General features: G+C 52.9%; 1 protein-coding gene across 1 annotated transcript; it reads right to left on the reverse strand.

Moving 5' to 3' along the window:
- Positions 1 to 988: 988 nt before the first annotated feature.
- PCK2 (phosphoenolpyruvate carboxykinase 2, mitochondrial) lies at positions 989 to 17,350 on the reverse strand. The gene is made up of 10 exons (XM_077312822.1): positions 17,249 to 17,350; positions 10,871 to 11,116; positions 10,047 to 10,231; positions 9,347 to 9,550; positions 8,691 to 8,878; positions 6,477 to 6,639; positions 5,935 to 6,153; positions 5,581 to 5,718; positions 5,043 to 5,138; positions 989 to 4,221 (listed from the first exon to the last, which is right to left on the reverse strand). The coding sequence occupies exons 1-10, from the start codon at positions 17,275 to 17,277 to the stop codon at positions 3,767 to 3,769; spliced, it is 1,923 nt and encodes a 640-aa protein (XP_077168937.1). The 5' UTR covers positions 17,278 to 17,350; the 3' UTR covers positions 989 to 3,766.

The raw sequence follows: 17,350 nt of genomic DNA on the forward strand, positions 1-17,350 counted from the left end.
AATCTCGATGTCCGCTTGTACAGTTGCGTAACGTCAGGGAAATGAGCGCTCGCGCCTGGATGATTGACATCTGGGAAAGCAGGGCGGTTCTCCGGCCGAGGAGGGCGGGGGGGGCCCTGATTGCTTTCTGATTGGACGTTGGCACAATGATTGACGTTTCCAAGGAGAGCTCTGAAAACACGCATGTTTGCGTGTTCAAACCAACGTCAGAACCCTCGGCACCATTCTCGATCCTTCTCTTTCCACTCCCACCAAAATTTTTACCCTCCGTCTCCTAAGCTACCAAACCCCCAAGACTCGCCTTCCTAAATAAATCCCATGATACTACTCCCGAGTAAGCCAGGTTTTCAGTGCTAGACTTTGTGGTTTTACTCGGAAGGAATCCCCATGCAGTTCTCCCCCAAGGCACAGATGTGTGGCTTCTCTGATAAGGAGTCACTCTTTGGACTTTGACCAACTATGTTTCAGGAACCAAAGCCCGGGACATGAACTGACCTGCAACTTCTCCGTCACCCTGCTGCTCTGCACCGTCCCAGGCTAAGAGGGCTTTTGGGGAAATGGCTCCCTCCCAGAGACTCGAAATTGTTGCTTTCCAGCTCCATGCACCCTCTTATCAGTTCCAGCGTCTTGAAAGCAGCCAAGGAGAGATGGTGTCTAGTTTGGGGCTTCTGAAAGTTGGCTGGAACTCATACATGGACCCTCCAGACCAAAAATCTGCCCAATTTTAAACATTTTTGTTCCAGGGGTAGCTGCCTTAGTCCACTGAAGCAATACAAAACAGTCCAGTGGCCCCTTAAAAAATAACCACAATTATTCCAACATGAGTCACAATTCTCTTCAGAGAGAGATGCCAACTCCAGGCAGGGAAATACCAGAAAATTTGGGGAGGGACTTCATTGAGGCATAATGCCATAACCTGCATGAATGTACCCCGTCATTCTTTCCCTGGGGACAAACCTCAACATACCAAAACTTAACAAACTTCACATCCTTTTTTTCTTTTTACTTTTATTCTCATTCATGTTTATTATTAACAAAATACGTTTTATTTCTTTAAAAATAAGCAACCTGAATTACATTGCATCCAGCCATTTAGCTCTCCATCTGTTTCTTTCCAAATGCTCCCTCAGTTCTGGTTCCATTTCCTCCAATGAAAATATAATTGTAAAAATGTCCTTGGCATTTCCCCCTTCTCCTCTTTCCTCTAAATCTATGCTCACTCACGTCCCACCCTAGCCTAAAGAACGGCCACCTCCCCTGGAAGAGGGACGGGTGGAAGAAAAGGACAAGGTCATTGCTGTTTTGCCACTGTGAAATCTTTGGAAATTTATGTGAGCACTTGTGTAACCCAGCATCGTGGGCACAACCACAAAATGGCTACCACGGGAGGTGAAGCCAGTCACAAAACGATTGGCACAATTTCTCTTCAGACACACAGCGAAAATCCTCATGCTTTTAAAAATCTGCACAGCCCATCAAATCTCCAGTGGCCAATCATAAACTTGCTGGGCAGAAGCCCCACGCACGTCTCAAAAACATGGCAGGGGCTATGGCACCCAGGGGTGCCATGTAGGAGACGCCTGGCTTAGAACGTGTAGGAGGGATCCATTGACAGGAACGTAAATACACGGATTGGCAAAGGAGGAAAAACTACTAAGCTCACAATGGGGAGTGGCAGCTCCGCTAAGGAATGTTGGAATGTCATGGAAGGGGCCATAAAGGCCATCTAGTCCAACCCCCTGCTCAATGCAGGAACAGCCTCAAGCATCCTTGGCTTCTCCACCAAGACCAGGACTTCAACATATCATCAAAGCGCCCCATAACAGACCCATGGGGCTAGTTGGGGAGGGGGGGGGTAAGTACCTCATTGTAACGAATTCCTCCAGTAAGTCATAGGTTTATTTTGTGGAGTCTGCTAAAAATTACCCGTTGCTTCCCTATATCTCCTTAGAGTTCTCAGACAGCTGGCTGAGACATCACGGAACATTCATGACTATTTAAAATGCAGCGAAAGGAAGACAGAGACCGTCTGTCCTTTGAATCCTAGTAAAATGCACTAGGGTTTGTGCTGGAAACCTTCTCCATGCCGTACGTCAGGGGTGGCCAAACTGCAGCTCTCCAGATGTCCACGGACTACAATGCATGCTGGCAAGGGCTCATGGGAATTGTAGTCCATGGACATCTGGAGAGATGCAGTTTGGACACCCCTGCCGTACGTAATCATCACAACATTCAATTTCTGGTTAAGAATAAACTGAGCTATGCAACTGCAGGGACCGGGTGGGCCTGTACTGCATTAGCAACGAGCTTACAAATGGTGGGTTTCTACCAGCTAGTCTGATGAATGATACGACAAAACAGGAAGGCCAGTTCCAGGATTTGTTTAAAACAATTCTGCCTAGTTTGAAGACCTTGACTGGATGACGGATCTTCCCTCTCTGTCAACATTACAGCTAACGAAAAAAAAGTTGACTGGTCCCACCTTTTGTACACCCTAAAACCATGAATGTGAGGGATTTAGAAAGGAAAGGTTTATATGAAGAGGGAAAGACAGACCGGGACAGATAAAAATAAACCCATTCACTCAGATAGAGAGACCACAGAAGCGGACGGTGGTGTAAATGAAAGCGAGGTAGCACACAAAGGGCAGAACAAGAGGGAAGGATCGTTCTGATGACTGGACAAATGAGCCATGGTAAGGAAAATAAGCTGATGTCACCCAGGTTGCCAGCTGCAGCTTGGGAAATTCACAGAGATTATGGGGCAGAGCTTGGCGAGGGGAGAGTGATCTGCAGGGACATGAAGCCACAGAGCCCACCCTCCAGAGATGCCATTTCTCTCCAGAAGATTTAAGTCTGCCTTCTGGAACTCAAGTGGCAATAATGGGAGAACTCCAGGCCTCACCTTGAGGTTGGTAACCCTACATGTAGCTATGTTAATCACTGTTGGCCCAGTTTCGAGTAAAATGATCCAGGGATGGGAGTTTCATACAGCAAATTCCCTTCCATTAGCGAGCTGCCATTCCAAACGGTGCCGTTTTCCTCCCCGCAGCTTTTTTTCGACATGTGATCTTCCTCAGGTTTTTTTTTTTCAGTGTTCTGCATTGAGCACTATAGCGCTAAACCAATGCAGAACCTTCAGTGGAGTCAAAGCATCTCAATAACACTGCTATAACACTGAAGGGCCATATTGGTTTAGGGCACGAATCCAAGAAAACCAAGCTTAGAACATTCACCCCAAAAAAGTGGGTGGAAGACTGCAAGGTGGAAAAGAGCAGTGGGTGGGGAGTGGCATTGCAGGAAGGGCTAAGGACATTATAAACAGCTCACCACAGTGGTTCAGAAGGGCACCCAAGGGGTAGAAAACGGAAGGAAGCAGATTCCCTCAAAAGTGGCTCAACCACGTTGTGCTAACCCGGTGCAGGAGGGTCTGTGTGAACAGGTAATCAATTCCGCTAGCAGACGGTTACTAAAGCGGGTCTGTCAGAAATGACCCATTAGCAACCAGCTACTGAAAGGGAACGCAAAGGCAGTTGAACCACAGCCACAATTTGGCTTGTGGTACCTAGGTAGCAAGATGGCTGCCTCTCGACCCGGGACACAAGAGGACTGACTCGTAAGGGCCAGAGAGGCATAGTTGGCAAGACGCGGGGAAGGGGAATTCTGTAAACGAACCTCCCTGTCAACTCCTCCCTTTCCCCACGGGAGATGCAGGGGGTGTGTCTTTGGTCAGATTTCTTTCTTTCTTTTTCCCTTCCCCAGGTCCGTCACATCTTCTTCACGCGCTCCTCCTGGGCTTCCAGCTCCTTCGCCACTTCCTTGGGCAGATCCTCATTCACTTGCTCCGTCAGGTACTGCCTCACTTCCCGCACTTCCTGTTGCCAGAACTCCTTGGGCAGGGAGAAGAGCTCGCGATGGTCCACTTTCTTGAGGCCTGACAGGTCTAGGGCTCCCTCCTTGGGGATGTAGCCAATGGGTGTTTCCTGGGCGCTCTCCTCTCCGTCGACGCGTCTGCAGATCCAGTCAAGGACCCGGGAGTTCTCCCCAAAGCCCGGCCACAAGAAGTTCCCCTCAGCGTCTTTCCGGAACCAGTTGACGTGGAAGATCTTGGGAAGCCGGGCACCTTGGCGCGCCTCCATGCTCAGCCAGTGCGCCAGGTAGCGGCCGAAGTTGTAGCCGAAGAAAGGACGCATGGCAAAGGGGTCGTGCATAATGACCTTGCCTGTGTATAGTGGGAGAGGGGACAGGAAAGAGAGAGATGTCTCCATTCTAAGCACGAGCAACCATCAGACTTTAGGTCAAGGGACGCCAAACTGTGGCTCTCCAGGTGTCCATGGACTACAATGACCCTGAGCCCATGCTCACATGGCCAATTGGGAGGGCTCATGGTAACTGTAGTTCATGGACATCTGGAGGGCCACAGTTTGGCCACCCTTGCGGTCCACAATATGGCAGCCAGGCTACTGTTGGGAGATGGATGCAGGGATCTTATGCTGTGTTCATTTCAAAAGGCATCCTGTTCTTTTCCCTTCGACCGAGGCCTTTTATCCTTTTAGCTGCTTTCACAATCTGCCACCTGATTTTTGCAAATATCATTTTGGCCTGCTAAATGTATGACGTCATTTTTACAGTCAGGTCCTTTACGACCTGCTAACCGTAATGGTTTTTATGCCGTTTCGACGGTGTCATCCTTTTTGACTTAGTCCGCTGCCTTTAGCGGGTGGGTCTCCAGAGAGGCGGCGCTGAAATCTCCTAAATAAATAAATTGTGATATTCTGTCTGTCGATGATTCCCAACAAGCAGACTTAATCTAAGGATAATCTCTTTATTTAAAGGGCAACAAACTTAACATCACGAGGCCCTTGCTAAGACTGTGTGTGTCTGTGCGCTTCTCACAGCCTGCCTGCCTGCTGACATCTGAAGCCATCTACTTCAAGGACTTCAAGGATCTCTCCCCAACCACACTGCCCTGTTTCACCAGCAGCTCTTCCAAAGGAGAAGTGACCACCCTAGCCGGGAGAGAGAAACCCGGGGAATCCTTACCTTTGTGCTCAGCCGCTGCAGTGGATTCCGATCTCATGGCACTGCCCACGAAGACTCCATGGCGCCAGTTGAAGGCCTCGTACACCAAGGGGACACCTGCAGGGAGCAATAAGGTCTCTTTAGAAAGCTGTTTTAGCTGCACAACCAACCTGAGGAGCAGGCTGGATGTGTAAAGAGGCGCCAAGTGGCAACTGGCTTATGGTGACCCCAGAATGGGGCTTTTAAGGCAAGTGAGACACAGAAGCGGTTTGCCATTGTGTTCCTCTGCAGAGCCTTCCTTGGTGATCTCCCATCCAAGGACTGGCCCTGCTTAGCTTATAACTTAAGACAACCCCAGATGCAGAGAAGGTTTTCCATTGCCTTCTTCTGCAGAGCTGTCATTGGTGGCCTCTCGTCAAGTATTCACTCTGCTTAGCTTCTGAGATCTGACAAGATTGGACAATACCACCCCACTACCCTTGGGAGATACAAGAAGGTACATAGAGGTGCCACAGCCAATAGAAACCGGGAGGAAAGGAACAAGGTAGGGTGGCCTTACCCACAGGTCTCCTGCCCCCAAAGATGAGGGCATCAATAGGGACACCCTGGGGGGATTCCCAGTCCGGATCCATGATTGGGCATTGGCGGGCCGGAGCACAAAACCGGGAATTGGGGTGGGCGGCAGCTTCCTTGTCACCTGGAGAGGGAGAAACGGGAGAGTCTGATGACCTGGAGTTGGCAACCACAGGTGGAAAGAGGAAATCACATTTCCTCAGTCTAATATAACACAAAAGCACCTTTCCCCCCACCCCACCCCACCCCACCCACGAGTCATCTCCACAAACAACTGGCTCTTTCTCCCTCCGATACTCCCACAATGCTCTGCGGTTACCCAGAATCCTTTGCCACGTACCAGGCTTCCAGGGCTTCCCCTGCCAGGTGCTGATGGTCACCCCCGCCGGGATCATCTGGTCGATGCCCTCCCAGTAGACTCCCCCCTCGCTCGTCTCGGCCACGTTGGTGAAGATGGTGTTCCGCTGGATGGTGTGCATGGCGTTGGGGTTGGTTTTGGTGGACGTGCCCGGGGCCACGCCGAAGAAGCCGTTCTCGGGATTGATGGCACGCAAACGCCCTGGAGGGAGGCAGAAGGGGGTCAGCCCCAGGAGCATTTTCGGAAAGTCGGCAGGGTTGGGTGGGGCTTTCGCTCAGCAAGGCTTCTGATTGGTCTCTGGAGATTTGATTGGCGGTGGCGTGGCAGAGCATCGGAAGAGCCTGACCCAACCATTCTCTCTCAATCTGACCACCCTCGCAGGGCTGATGTGTAGGGAAGACCCCATAGGCCATGGCGAGTCCCACAAGAGGAAGGGATCGAGGCACGAGAGAAGCTGACCTGGCAAGTCCTGGGTGAGGCCATGCCACGTCGTCCAGCTCCCCGCCCCCTCCCTGCAAGTCTACCTTCGCTGTCGAACTTCATCCAGGCGATGTCGTCCCCCACGCATTCCACCTTCCAGCCGGGCAGGGTGGGATTCATCATGGCCATGTTGGTCTTCCCGCAAGCGCTGGGGAAGGCGGCCGCCACGTATTTCTTCTTCCCCTCCGGGTTGGTGATCCCCAAGATCTGAAAGGGAGTGCGAAAAGCAGGTGACGGCCAGCCCGGCGGGATGCCCGAGGCCGGCAAAAGGCACCACAGGCCAGGAAGCAAATGGCTGACGTTTAGTTCTCAAGCATCCTAGGGCAAATCCATGAACCTCCTGGCAGCTTTTACAAATGCACCCCTCTTCTTCTTAGGCCCCAGAATGCCTTGCGACTAATATGAAACTGACCTTCCAAAACAGACTTGTACTAGGAAACAGCCCACCGTGCCTTGCAGGAGAACTTTGCACTTCGGTGCTACACCAGTCCTCTCTGCAAACACGGAATGGCCAAAATCCTTCCCGCGCGCGCAGAAACATTTTGCATTCCAAGCAGTATTTGTTTGCCTTGCCCAAAAGCGAAGCGATTAGGGCTCCCGCGTCCAGCCGGTTAACAATTAGATTAACCCGCCGGGAGCCTTTCGATTGATTCAGTTGCTGCCTCCAACAAATCGGATTTTACTTCACAAATAGCCGTTTTAAAAATATAACAAGGCCGGTGACCCACACACCATCGTGGAGAGACCAACTTGGAAGTCCGTTCCTCCTCAGAGAACCCCTCCCTCCAGGACTCTCTAGGCCAGGGGTCCCCAGTCGGTTTGAGCCTGTGGGCATCTTAGGAATTCAACTACAGCATGGTAGGCACAAAATGGCGGTGGCAGCCACAAAAGCGCTTGCCTTCCATTGCGCAGTGAAGTTCCTCGTCCTACAGTGGTGGGTGTTGCGAACCCAACATTTTAAAGCACCTGCACAGCCGATAAATCTCCATTAGCAAACTGAAGCCCTACTGGGCAAATATTCCCTCAGGTTCTGCCCGCTTTCTAAGCACACGGCAGTTGCCAGGAAAGGTTCTCGTGGGGGAAACAGTGCCCACGGCCACCGGGTTGGGGGACTCTGCTATCAGCCGCCACCTCACTTTCCCCTCTCAGCATTTTTTCTTTTCACAGACTCAATTTTCTAATCTCCCAGCTGCATATTCTTATCCCTTTAATGGATTCATGGGGATGGTGCCCTGACCTGGCGATAGGACCTGAGAACCCCCCGGAATTTCAGCAGTTCTCAATCAGCCTGCCCCTGTTTATATAGATCAGGGATTCCCAACCAGGGTTCTGCAAGAGCTCCCCAGGGGTCCCGGGGCCTTTCCCAGAAGTTTGGGCAGCCGCAGACGTCACTGTTGCTCTACAGGCCAAGCCCCTTTCTCCAGAACGGAAAGGGCAAATTATCGATTGGCTCTCACATCTTATTTCCGCGCTCGCTTCTCGGAAGGGGCACGGCACCCCTTCCGGAGTTCCTCCAAGCCCGAAAAATAAATGAGTGGTAACTCCACGGTCAAAAGGTTGAAAAAGTCTGATCCAGAGAGACCGTCCAGCGCTACCCAAATTGCTTTGGAGCCTCCCTCGTCTGCTGAAAAACACCGTGGCCTTGTGCAAACCACCCCATAATGCTTTGCAGTCGAGCTCACAGCCTGAGGAGGTCACCCTTTGCTCCTCACACGTCCCTCCCCGAGGGGCAACGGCCTCCGGGTCTGGAGGGGGCTCTGGTAACTCCGTCTCTTCCTCCCTCCCGGCCTCCGTGCGTCAGACATCCTCGGAGTTTAGGATGTCAACGGCCCTCCATCACTCATTAACCAATTAATATTTGCTCACTCCGTGTCCCCGGACAGGTAATGTAAACAGCCTTGTGGCTCTTTGACCTCTCCTCTGCCCTTCCTGTAATGGGCTCTTCTTCCATCTGACATCACTCCGGCTCTCAGTGCTTAGACTTCCCTCTGTCCCTGGAGCAGGGCTCTGCTCTGAGCTGAGGATCGTTTTCGGGTCAGATCTCAGGGGGTAAGTGGGGTCGGCCCCGGTTACTGCTTGGATGGATGCCCATGAATGAAATCCAGGCAGCGGAGGCTGTAGCTAGCCAAACCCATTCTTGCGATACGCCAGCCCCACAGGGCGGGCTGAGCACCCCTCGTTCCAGTCTGCCTGCCGCCCTGCCGGTGATTCCCCAGCCATGTCTGCCTGCTTTGCCCTCCCTCCCTCCCTCCTCTCACCAGCATGTGCTCGGCCAGCCAGCCCTCGTCTTTGGCGATGCAGGAGGCGATTCGGAGAGCAAAGCACTTCTTGCCCAGGAGGGAGTTGCCCCCGTAGCCGCTGCCGAAGGAGACGATTTCCCGCCGTTCCGGGACGTGCGCGATGAGTGTTTTCTCGGGGTTACAAGGCCAGTTATTTACTGGCTCTTCTGCAAGGCGGGAGAGAATGGCGTTAGAGGCTGCCAGTGCAGCATTTGTGCTTCGGAGAGCCCCACCGACAGGAATTTCAGGAAGTGGTGGCACTTAAAGCAGGACAACAGTAGATGACTGTAGTGGCCAGGCAGGTTGGCCAGGGAGTAGGTGGTCCTTCAGGTAACCTGCTCCCAGCCATGTAAGGTTTTGAGAGTCAACATCAACACTTCGAACTGTGCCAGGAAAAAGTTTGGGAGCGACCTAGATGGGCCAAGACTGGAGTAACGTGCTCCCAACCACCTGCTCCAGTCAATAAACTGGCTGCAACATGCTGCCCAGGATGACCTTTCCAAACACTCTTCAAGGGCAGCCCCATGGAAGTGCATTGCAGTAATCTAGCCCAAAGGTGACTAGGACATGCGCGACAGTGGCCAGATCTTTGTTCCCAACAATGAGACATATTCAAGGCATAGTGTGTCACTCACCATCCATAGGAAGAGGCCGCCCCACGGAATGCAAGCACTTGACAAACTCCCCGTCAGCCAAATTGCGGAGGACGGCAGCGCCCATGCGGGTCATAATGCGCATGCTAGCTACCACGTAGGCCGAGTCAGTGAGCTGGATACCGATCTTGGAGAGGGGAGAGCCAATGGGCCCCATACTGTACGGGATGACATACATGGTACGGCCTGCGGGAGAACATGAAACAGATAACGGGCCAAAATGAAGGGAAAGAGGTGGGAGGGAGTGCAAACAGGGACAGACAGATGGCGAGTGAGCAGTTCTGTCAATGGGTGGAGATGGGTTTTTGTTAGGGAGGACAGGTATTTGAATAAATGAGCTGATAGAGGAATATATACAGGGAACGATGTAAAGAAATAGGAAGAGATATTGCTGTAAGTCACACGGCTAGAAAATTATGTTCAAATACATAAAAACATCTGGCATTAACAAGGTACATAAAAGAATCATTGAATCGTATTTAAAATATCATAAAATGTAAAAACTTTCCAGCTATAAGAATCATTCTAATTTTAAAACTCACAAGCATTATGTCAAGCAACTGAGCTAATTGAGATTCATGATCTTCTTCCCCAACCAAGTTCCCCATTGGATTCTTCATTTCTAAGAGGTAACAGGGCTCCTATTCATATTCTCTGCATCCCTGACCGGTCTCCTATTCACCTTTCATACAGCCGGGGAAGCGGTCATCCACAGCCTCCTGGAAAGTTTTGGGGTTCATCCAGTTGCCCAGTTGTCCTTTGACTCCAGAAGCCGGGATGGGTATCGTATCCCTCTGGTTCTCCGTCACAATGACTGTCCGGCTCTCCACACGGGCCACATCCTTAGGGTCAGTCTTGGCCAGCCAGCTATGGGAAGAAAAAGTGAAGTGAGTGAATCTGATTACACCTTCAACTTTGAAGAACAAAAGAGTTGTTTTTTTTATACCCCACTTTTCACTACCCAAAAGAGTCCCAAAAGCAGCTTACAAACACTTTTCCTTTCCTCTCCTAACAACAAACACTTTGTAAGATAAGTGGAGCTGAAATAGCTCTAAGAGAGCTGCTCTGAGAGAACTGTTTTAAGCAAACTGTGACTAGTCCAAAGTCACCCAGCTGGCTGCATAAGGAACAGAAGCGGGGAATCAAACCCAGTTCTCCAGATCAGAGATGGCCGCTTTTTAATCACGACACCACGCTGGCTTTGGAGGTAACATTCCCCAAGCTGATGGCAGTGGGATACACCTGTGGAGCAATGCAAAATATTCACCAGTAGGTGTCTCCCAAGAGGCACTGCAGGCTAACAACCTGGAGGGTCCATTGCTCCTGCTTGGTATGCAGAAGGTCACAGGTTCGGTCCCTGGCCTTCCAGTTAAGGATCTAGCATTAGGGGGTGGGAAAGATTGTCCTCTGCTAGAGCCTCTGGAAAGCTGCTGCCGGTCTGAGCAGGCGATACTGACCTTGGTGGATTCTCTCCACCCTTCCTGTTCAGCCAATGGAGATACTCACCAGTTCTCATACTTGGTCAGTGGTTTAATGACGCCTTCCGACTCCAGAAGGTTCAAGATTTTGCCGTTCTCCTTCTCGGTCCCATCGCAAATGTGGATGTTCTCCGGCTGGCAGAGCCGTACCCCGTGCTCCACAAACTCTTGCACGGACCTCGAAAGCTTCCCAAGATCCCCATGGATCACTCGTGGCGCGTGGGCCCAGCGTACCGGAACGGCTGACCAGCACTTGAGGGAGGAAGCTCCCAGGCTGCAATGGAGGAGGAGGAGGAGGGAGAAGGGCTGAGACCAGGAGCACATGTATACAGGGGCGACCAAACTGGCTCTCCAGAGAGCCATGGACTGCAATTCCCATGAGCCAGTGCTGGCAGGGACTCATGGGAATTGTAGTCCATGGACATCTGGAAAGCCCCCGTTTGGCTACCCCTGGAGACAGAAAGGTATGGATGGAATTGGGCAGGAAGAAACCAGCTGTGTGAATTCTAGTTGGCAGCACCTCAAAATTCACATCCCCTTCTCTACGCTGCTTCTTGCTTGTGCCTCCCCAATGTGGGCACCATGGCCCCTGCCAGCTCCTTTCCTTGCACCCCAAGTGTTTTCAGGAAAGTGGGCCTTGTGTTCAGCAGCCCTGCGCAGCTCAGAAGCACAGCTTTCCCCTTAAAAGTTTAAGGATCGCTCTGAAAGTTATGCATAACCTTTCTCCCTGATATTTTGTTGCTGGCTCCCGAATCATGGGAACTCACCCATGACTCTCCAAGTTACACAAAATGTCACACATGCGTGAGCATGCAATTTTGCAAAACTATCTGTGATTATGCCAAAGACACAAAGTTATATCCCACTAACTGCATCTACATGAACAGGCTTAAGAAGATTAATAACCACCATTGAGTAGCCATGTTGGTCTGGGGCAACAGAACCAAGTATGAGTCCAGTGGCACCTTTAAGACCAATGCATTTTGATTCTGGGTACCAGCTTTCATGCGCATGCACTGAATCTGCAGAAACATGCACGCACACCAAAGCTTATATCCAGAATTAAACCCTGTTCATCTTAAAAATGACACCGGACTCAAACGTGGCTCAATAGATATCAGTATTGAAGGCTACATACAAAGTAATGAAATGCATGTGCAAGTGCATAAATACGGTTCTTTGAGCATCCGTGACCACAGGAAAACCTTTGACCACCGTACTTTACAAGAAGAAGCAGGAGTGTGCTCAGTTGCTTGTGCATCACGGAACATAAATCGAGAGCATGATTTTGAGGCATGCTGGCACAATATTGGGAACCTGGGCAAAAATGATGAAGTTGCATGCTCAATCTAGCTGCACACACATATTCCGTGCACATGTGGGAATGCAGCAATATGCAGGTGTGGGAAAACCGCAACCTGCAGTCACCCCTCCCAAGTCTGGCACAGGTACCAGTGTCTCCAAGAGATGCTTTTGCCCGTGGCCATTCATGTATGGTATGTGCCAAAGCCACAAACCTGGTCGAACAACATCAAAACCCCACTCCTTCCAGAAGAAGGTGAAACTGTAGAGAAGGGAACCTCCCGAGATCACAGAGAAACTGAGGAGGATGGAGAATATCTCCAGGAGGAAAGAGCCACACACCAGATTTCAAACTGAATCCCCTACCAGACACCCTGTGAGGTGGGCGACACCCACATTTGTGAAGCGTAAGGCATCACCGACGGCGGGATGCTAATGTTGGGGGGAGGTCATTGCTGCCTCCCAAGGTGCTGTTTTCAAATGGGTCGCCTGCACAACAAGGGATGAGAACCAGCGCAAAGATCTCAAAGCGTCTTGCAAGATGCATCAGCAGTCCTGCTCCAACATGCACAGGCATGTCGGTTCCTGCGTTTGCAGCTCCTCAGTTAAGGCAGAGCACAAACGCTGCACCCCGATATCCCCAAGAACAGCAGAAGAGCCCCTCATGGACCAGACCAGGGGCGCATCCAGTCCAGCCTCCCATCTCACAGGGGCCAGCCAGTTCCTCTGGAGGGCCAAGAACAGGGCAGAGAAGCTGAGGCCTTCCCTTGGCAAAAACATCAGAAGGGCCCTGCTGGATGAGACCAGTGGTCCATCTAGTCCAGCATCCTGTCTCACGCAGGGGCCAGCCCGCTCCTCTGTGCTGCCCACAGGGCCTAGCAGTGAAGACCACCTTCCCCTGGCCCAGGGATTCAGAGGATTAGTGGAGGTTCCTCTTGGACAGATCCTCCGTGAATCTATCTAATCCCCTCCTAAAGTTGTGTTCTCCCAGGGCCTTCCCGACAGGGCGTTCCACATTTCCATCCCTCCGTGTCAAGAAGGAAAGAAGTCAAACCGACGCTCCAAGAGGACGGGTTACAGATTCACCACGGCGGCCGCAGTTCTGCCGCAGGCGCGCACGCAACCCCTTCCCAGCGCACGCCTGCACAAGCAGCACGCCCCATCACTGTTTGCGTGCCATCCTGACCCTTGCACACCTGAATTGCGGCAGGTGAGGGTTCACTTCTCCCCTCGCGGCCTGGGATTGGCCGGCCGCCCGGGACGGAGTGGGGTAACTTTGGCCGAGCTCCAAGTGGTAAAGTAAAGTACAAGGGACAGCCACCTGGTGCGGACTTTCACCCCAGCCACCCTTTCTGACAGAGGAGGGAGGGAGGTCCGGCTTTGCCCCGGGGACACGGCCCGGGAGGCGGGGACGGGTTGTTCCGGACAGGCACGTAGCCCTCCGCCGGGGCTTCCACTTAGCATCCTCCTCTTCATTTGGGGAGAATTCTTAATTTTTTGAAAAAGGCAAGGCTTCCACCGGAAGCTGCTTCTCCCCAAACTTGCAGGAATCCCCTTTTGCCCAGAAAAAAGTGGGTCTCTCTTCCTGCCACCCTTCCTCTTTGCAAACCACTAATTCTCTGCAGCTTAGAACTCCTTATCCGAGTCCAGTTCTCCTGCTGTAGTGGATTCGGCCTTTCCGAATGGTCCAGATCCAGCATGTCTCCAGGCCCACCTCAAAGGGCACTACGCTCAGCCAACACCGACCGGCTGGCGATCCCCGGCCCCAAATAAGTGAGCTCCCAAGTGAGAACAAGGCCCTGTCGGAACCCCATCAGTTCCGCAGGGCCTGTAAAACGGGGCTCTTCCGCCGGGCCTTTGGTTGTGGCCAGAGCAGCAGGTAAAGGAGCAACTACGGGCTGTTCCTTACATACACCCTCCCCTTTTCGCCGCTCATTGGGAACTGCCCTGACAAGTATCGGGCTGACTTGTGATTACAGGGGGTTGTTATTAATCCTAGTTCTATTGACTGTGTCTATTTACTTGGTATGGCTTTAAAATGGCATTAATATACTTGTGTTTTGTTCATGGTGCTAGCTGCCTCGAGACGCTGAGCGAGGGGCAGCGTATAAATCAAATTAATAATTAATAATAATAATAAATTAATAATAACAACAACTGACTGTTCACCTGGCCTTGGGGCTAGCCACTTGCTCCAGGCCTCAGTTCCTCATCCGTGAAATGGGACCACTATTCATTTGTCTGCCACTTGGAACTGTGCTTTATGCAGCGATTTCAGTCCGTCGCTAGGAGCCCCAGAACGGCCTGGTCTCGTCAGACCTCGGGAGCCAAGCAAGGTCGGTTCTGGTGAGGACTTCGAGAGGAGGTCTGGGGTGGCTGGGCGGAAGCGGACCATGGCTTACCACCGCTGAATTCCTCCCACCTGGAAAACCCTACAGTGTAAGATTTCGTGTGCAGGCAGGGCTTCTTCAGATGCAGCGAAACAGGATTTCTTCAATGGTACAGGCAGTAAAGCAACACACCCATCCTCTGCTTATATGTAACAGTGGAGGAAATTCTGTTTCACTGTATCCGAAGAAGCCTTGCCTGCACGCCAAATCTTCCACTTTGGGTGAAACCTGGTTGGTCTTAAGAGCGAACAGGCTTGAAAATCCTACAGGGTCCCCATAAGCTTTGAATTGACCCCATTTTTCTTCCCAATTTGGGGAGGAGGATCTAAAGTGACTTAAAATATCATCCCCTCCCATTTTATCCCCGCAGCTATCTGAGAGAGAAGAAGAGCTGGGGGGGGGGCGAGAGAGCTCTGAGAGAACTGCTGTCAGAGAACCGTGACTAGCCCAAGGTCACCTGGCTGTGATGTGGAGGAAGAACGGGGAGTCAAACCCCGTTCTCCAGATTAGAAGCCGCTCTTCTTAACTACACCAACTCACTGGCTCTCAGTAAAAGACTTGAGGACCCCAGTTCTCCCGGATCCTGTTCGGACTCTCCAGCCGCTATATCACATCAGCTCTTCAAATCTTCAAAGGAGAACATTCCTTCCTTTTTATCATTGTGTCGAGCTCCACGAGAACTCTGTGCTCCAGTCCCCGTAATTTCCATTGTCCCCGACCCAGGCCGCTCAAGCCAGCCTGATCTCACCAGATCTCGGAAGCTAAGCAGGGCCAGCCATGGACATCACTTGGAGGGGAGACCGCCCAGGGTCGCTAGGCACAGGCAGCTGGGGGGGGGGGACCGCCTGTAAGCAGCTCTCGCCTTGAAGCCCCTTTGGGATCTCTGCCGATCAGCTGCCGCCCCGTGGAACCTTCTAGCACCCCCAATGTCCCTTGAATGGACGGGGCAATCCCAGCTCACCATAACAAGCTAACTCAAAAGCAGACAGAAGGCCGGAATCCAGATCTTTCCGTCCCCCGGCTGCTGCGTCAACTCCAGAGGCTGCCCAGAACTTGCCTTTGGCCAGGAATAAAGTTTCCGATTCTTGCTCTAAGCGTTCGGAAGATATTCTGATAAGATACCTCTTGGCAGCCGTTTCTCATCAGAACTCTGTTTCCCGGTTTAGGGACCAAGAACTCGGTTATTGATTTTGTTTATTCATTTGCTTGCTTGCTTATATCCCTGCTTTTCTCCCCGTTGGGGGCCAAAAGTGTACATTGTTCTGCTCCCTCCCACTTGATCTTCACAACAACCCTACAAGGTAGGAGAGTTCGTGAATGTGTGCCTGTCCCAAGGTCTCCCGGCATACCTCCCTGGCAGAGCGTGGACTCAGATCCTAGATGGATATTCCAACCCCTAGTTATTTCTTTCATTTATTTAAAACATTTATGCAACCCCCCCTTCTTCCTTACGGGCCTCCATGGCAGCTTACAGCAAAGATAAAAACACAGACGCTAAAATAAGAAAAGGACGTTACAAGAGTGCTACCGGGAATGCCTCCTCCAAATACAGCCATTTCAGACCCCGGGGGGCAAACACCACACTGACCCTCCACATGTACAGCATCCTTTGCACAGATATGGACCACAACCCTGGGAGGTGGGACTCTGCCTTGTACAGGTGGACAACAGGATGCAAGGGAAGCTCAATCTGGCGACAGAGCTGAGATCTGGACTCTGGGGTCCAAAAGGAAGAATCGGGGCCCAGTGGCAGACAGGGGCTGCAACTGGGGGGGGGGGGAAGTGTCGCTATTTTCCTGCTTCCTCTTTGGGCCTTAAACTAGCGGTGACCCTTTTTATCCAGCCGGCCGGGCGGCCCTGCCAAGGAAATAAAAGAGGATAAACAAGGGAGAGACTCAAACTGGCGCACGGCGGCCGCTTCCTCTTATGGGTGCAAGGTTGCGGAGTGGGGGGGGGGGCTGGTCCCTCGAGGAGGAGGAGGAGGAGGAGGGTGTGGGTGACGTGGAGGGGGAGGGCCCGGCCTGGGAGCGTCTCACCAGCCAGGGTGTTCCCGACAAAGGGCCCTTTCATCCCGGCCCAAAGCACTCCCGGCACCCCCAACCTCGCCCCACTTTCTGGCTGCCTCCCCCGGGGTGTTTGTGGGGAGGGGCCCGGCACAGTTCCCTCTGCGCATGCAAGTCTCCGGCAGGGGAAGGAGGGCTGGGGAAATGAATGAATGACAGGGGGGGGGGGTGTGCAGAGGAAAACCTCTGCAAGGACAGAGGAGAGCCCCCGCAGGGCAGACGACTAACCCACAAGGAGGGGGGAGGCAAAGGGGTCCGGGATCGCCGGGGCAGGCACGGGGAGGGGGGGCTGCTACACCTGGGAGGAGACCCCCACCCCCACCTGCACCCTCCAGTCCCAGCGGACTCGGGGCGCCTTGACAGCAGAGGCGAAGAGGGCGCCCTGCCCTGCCCTGCAGACTCCCACCGGGGCTGACCCCCCGGAGACCCCTCCCCAGGCCCCAATCGGAGATCCCCGGGCTGCTTCCCCGGAGAGCCAGCGGGCCAGTCTGAGTCGCTGGGCGGGGGTCGCCGCTGCCTGCCTCTGCGCAGCCCCCGGGGGTCTCTCAGCCCACGCCCCGCTCCGGGCAGCCCTGGCAGCATCCCCAGGTAGGCGCGGGGAGGGCAGGTGAGCCCCTGCGGGAGGGGGCGCGGGGGGGGCGGGGGGCTCACCCCAGGATCCGCGTGTAGAGCGCCGGCATGCCGTCCCAGCCCCTGGCCGCGCAGGATGGACCCCGCCGCCCGGGAGGCCGCCTTAAGAGGGACGGGGCGGGG

Source organism: Paroedura picta, chromosome 16 (assembly GCF_049243985.1).
Source record: "Paroedura picta isolate Pp20150507F chromosome 16, Ppicta_v3.0, whole genome shotgun sequence".
NCBI classification, from domain to species: Eukaryota; Metazoa; Chordata; class Lepidosauria; order Squamata; family Gekkonidae; genus Paroedura; species Paroedura picta.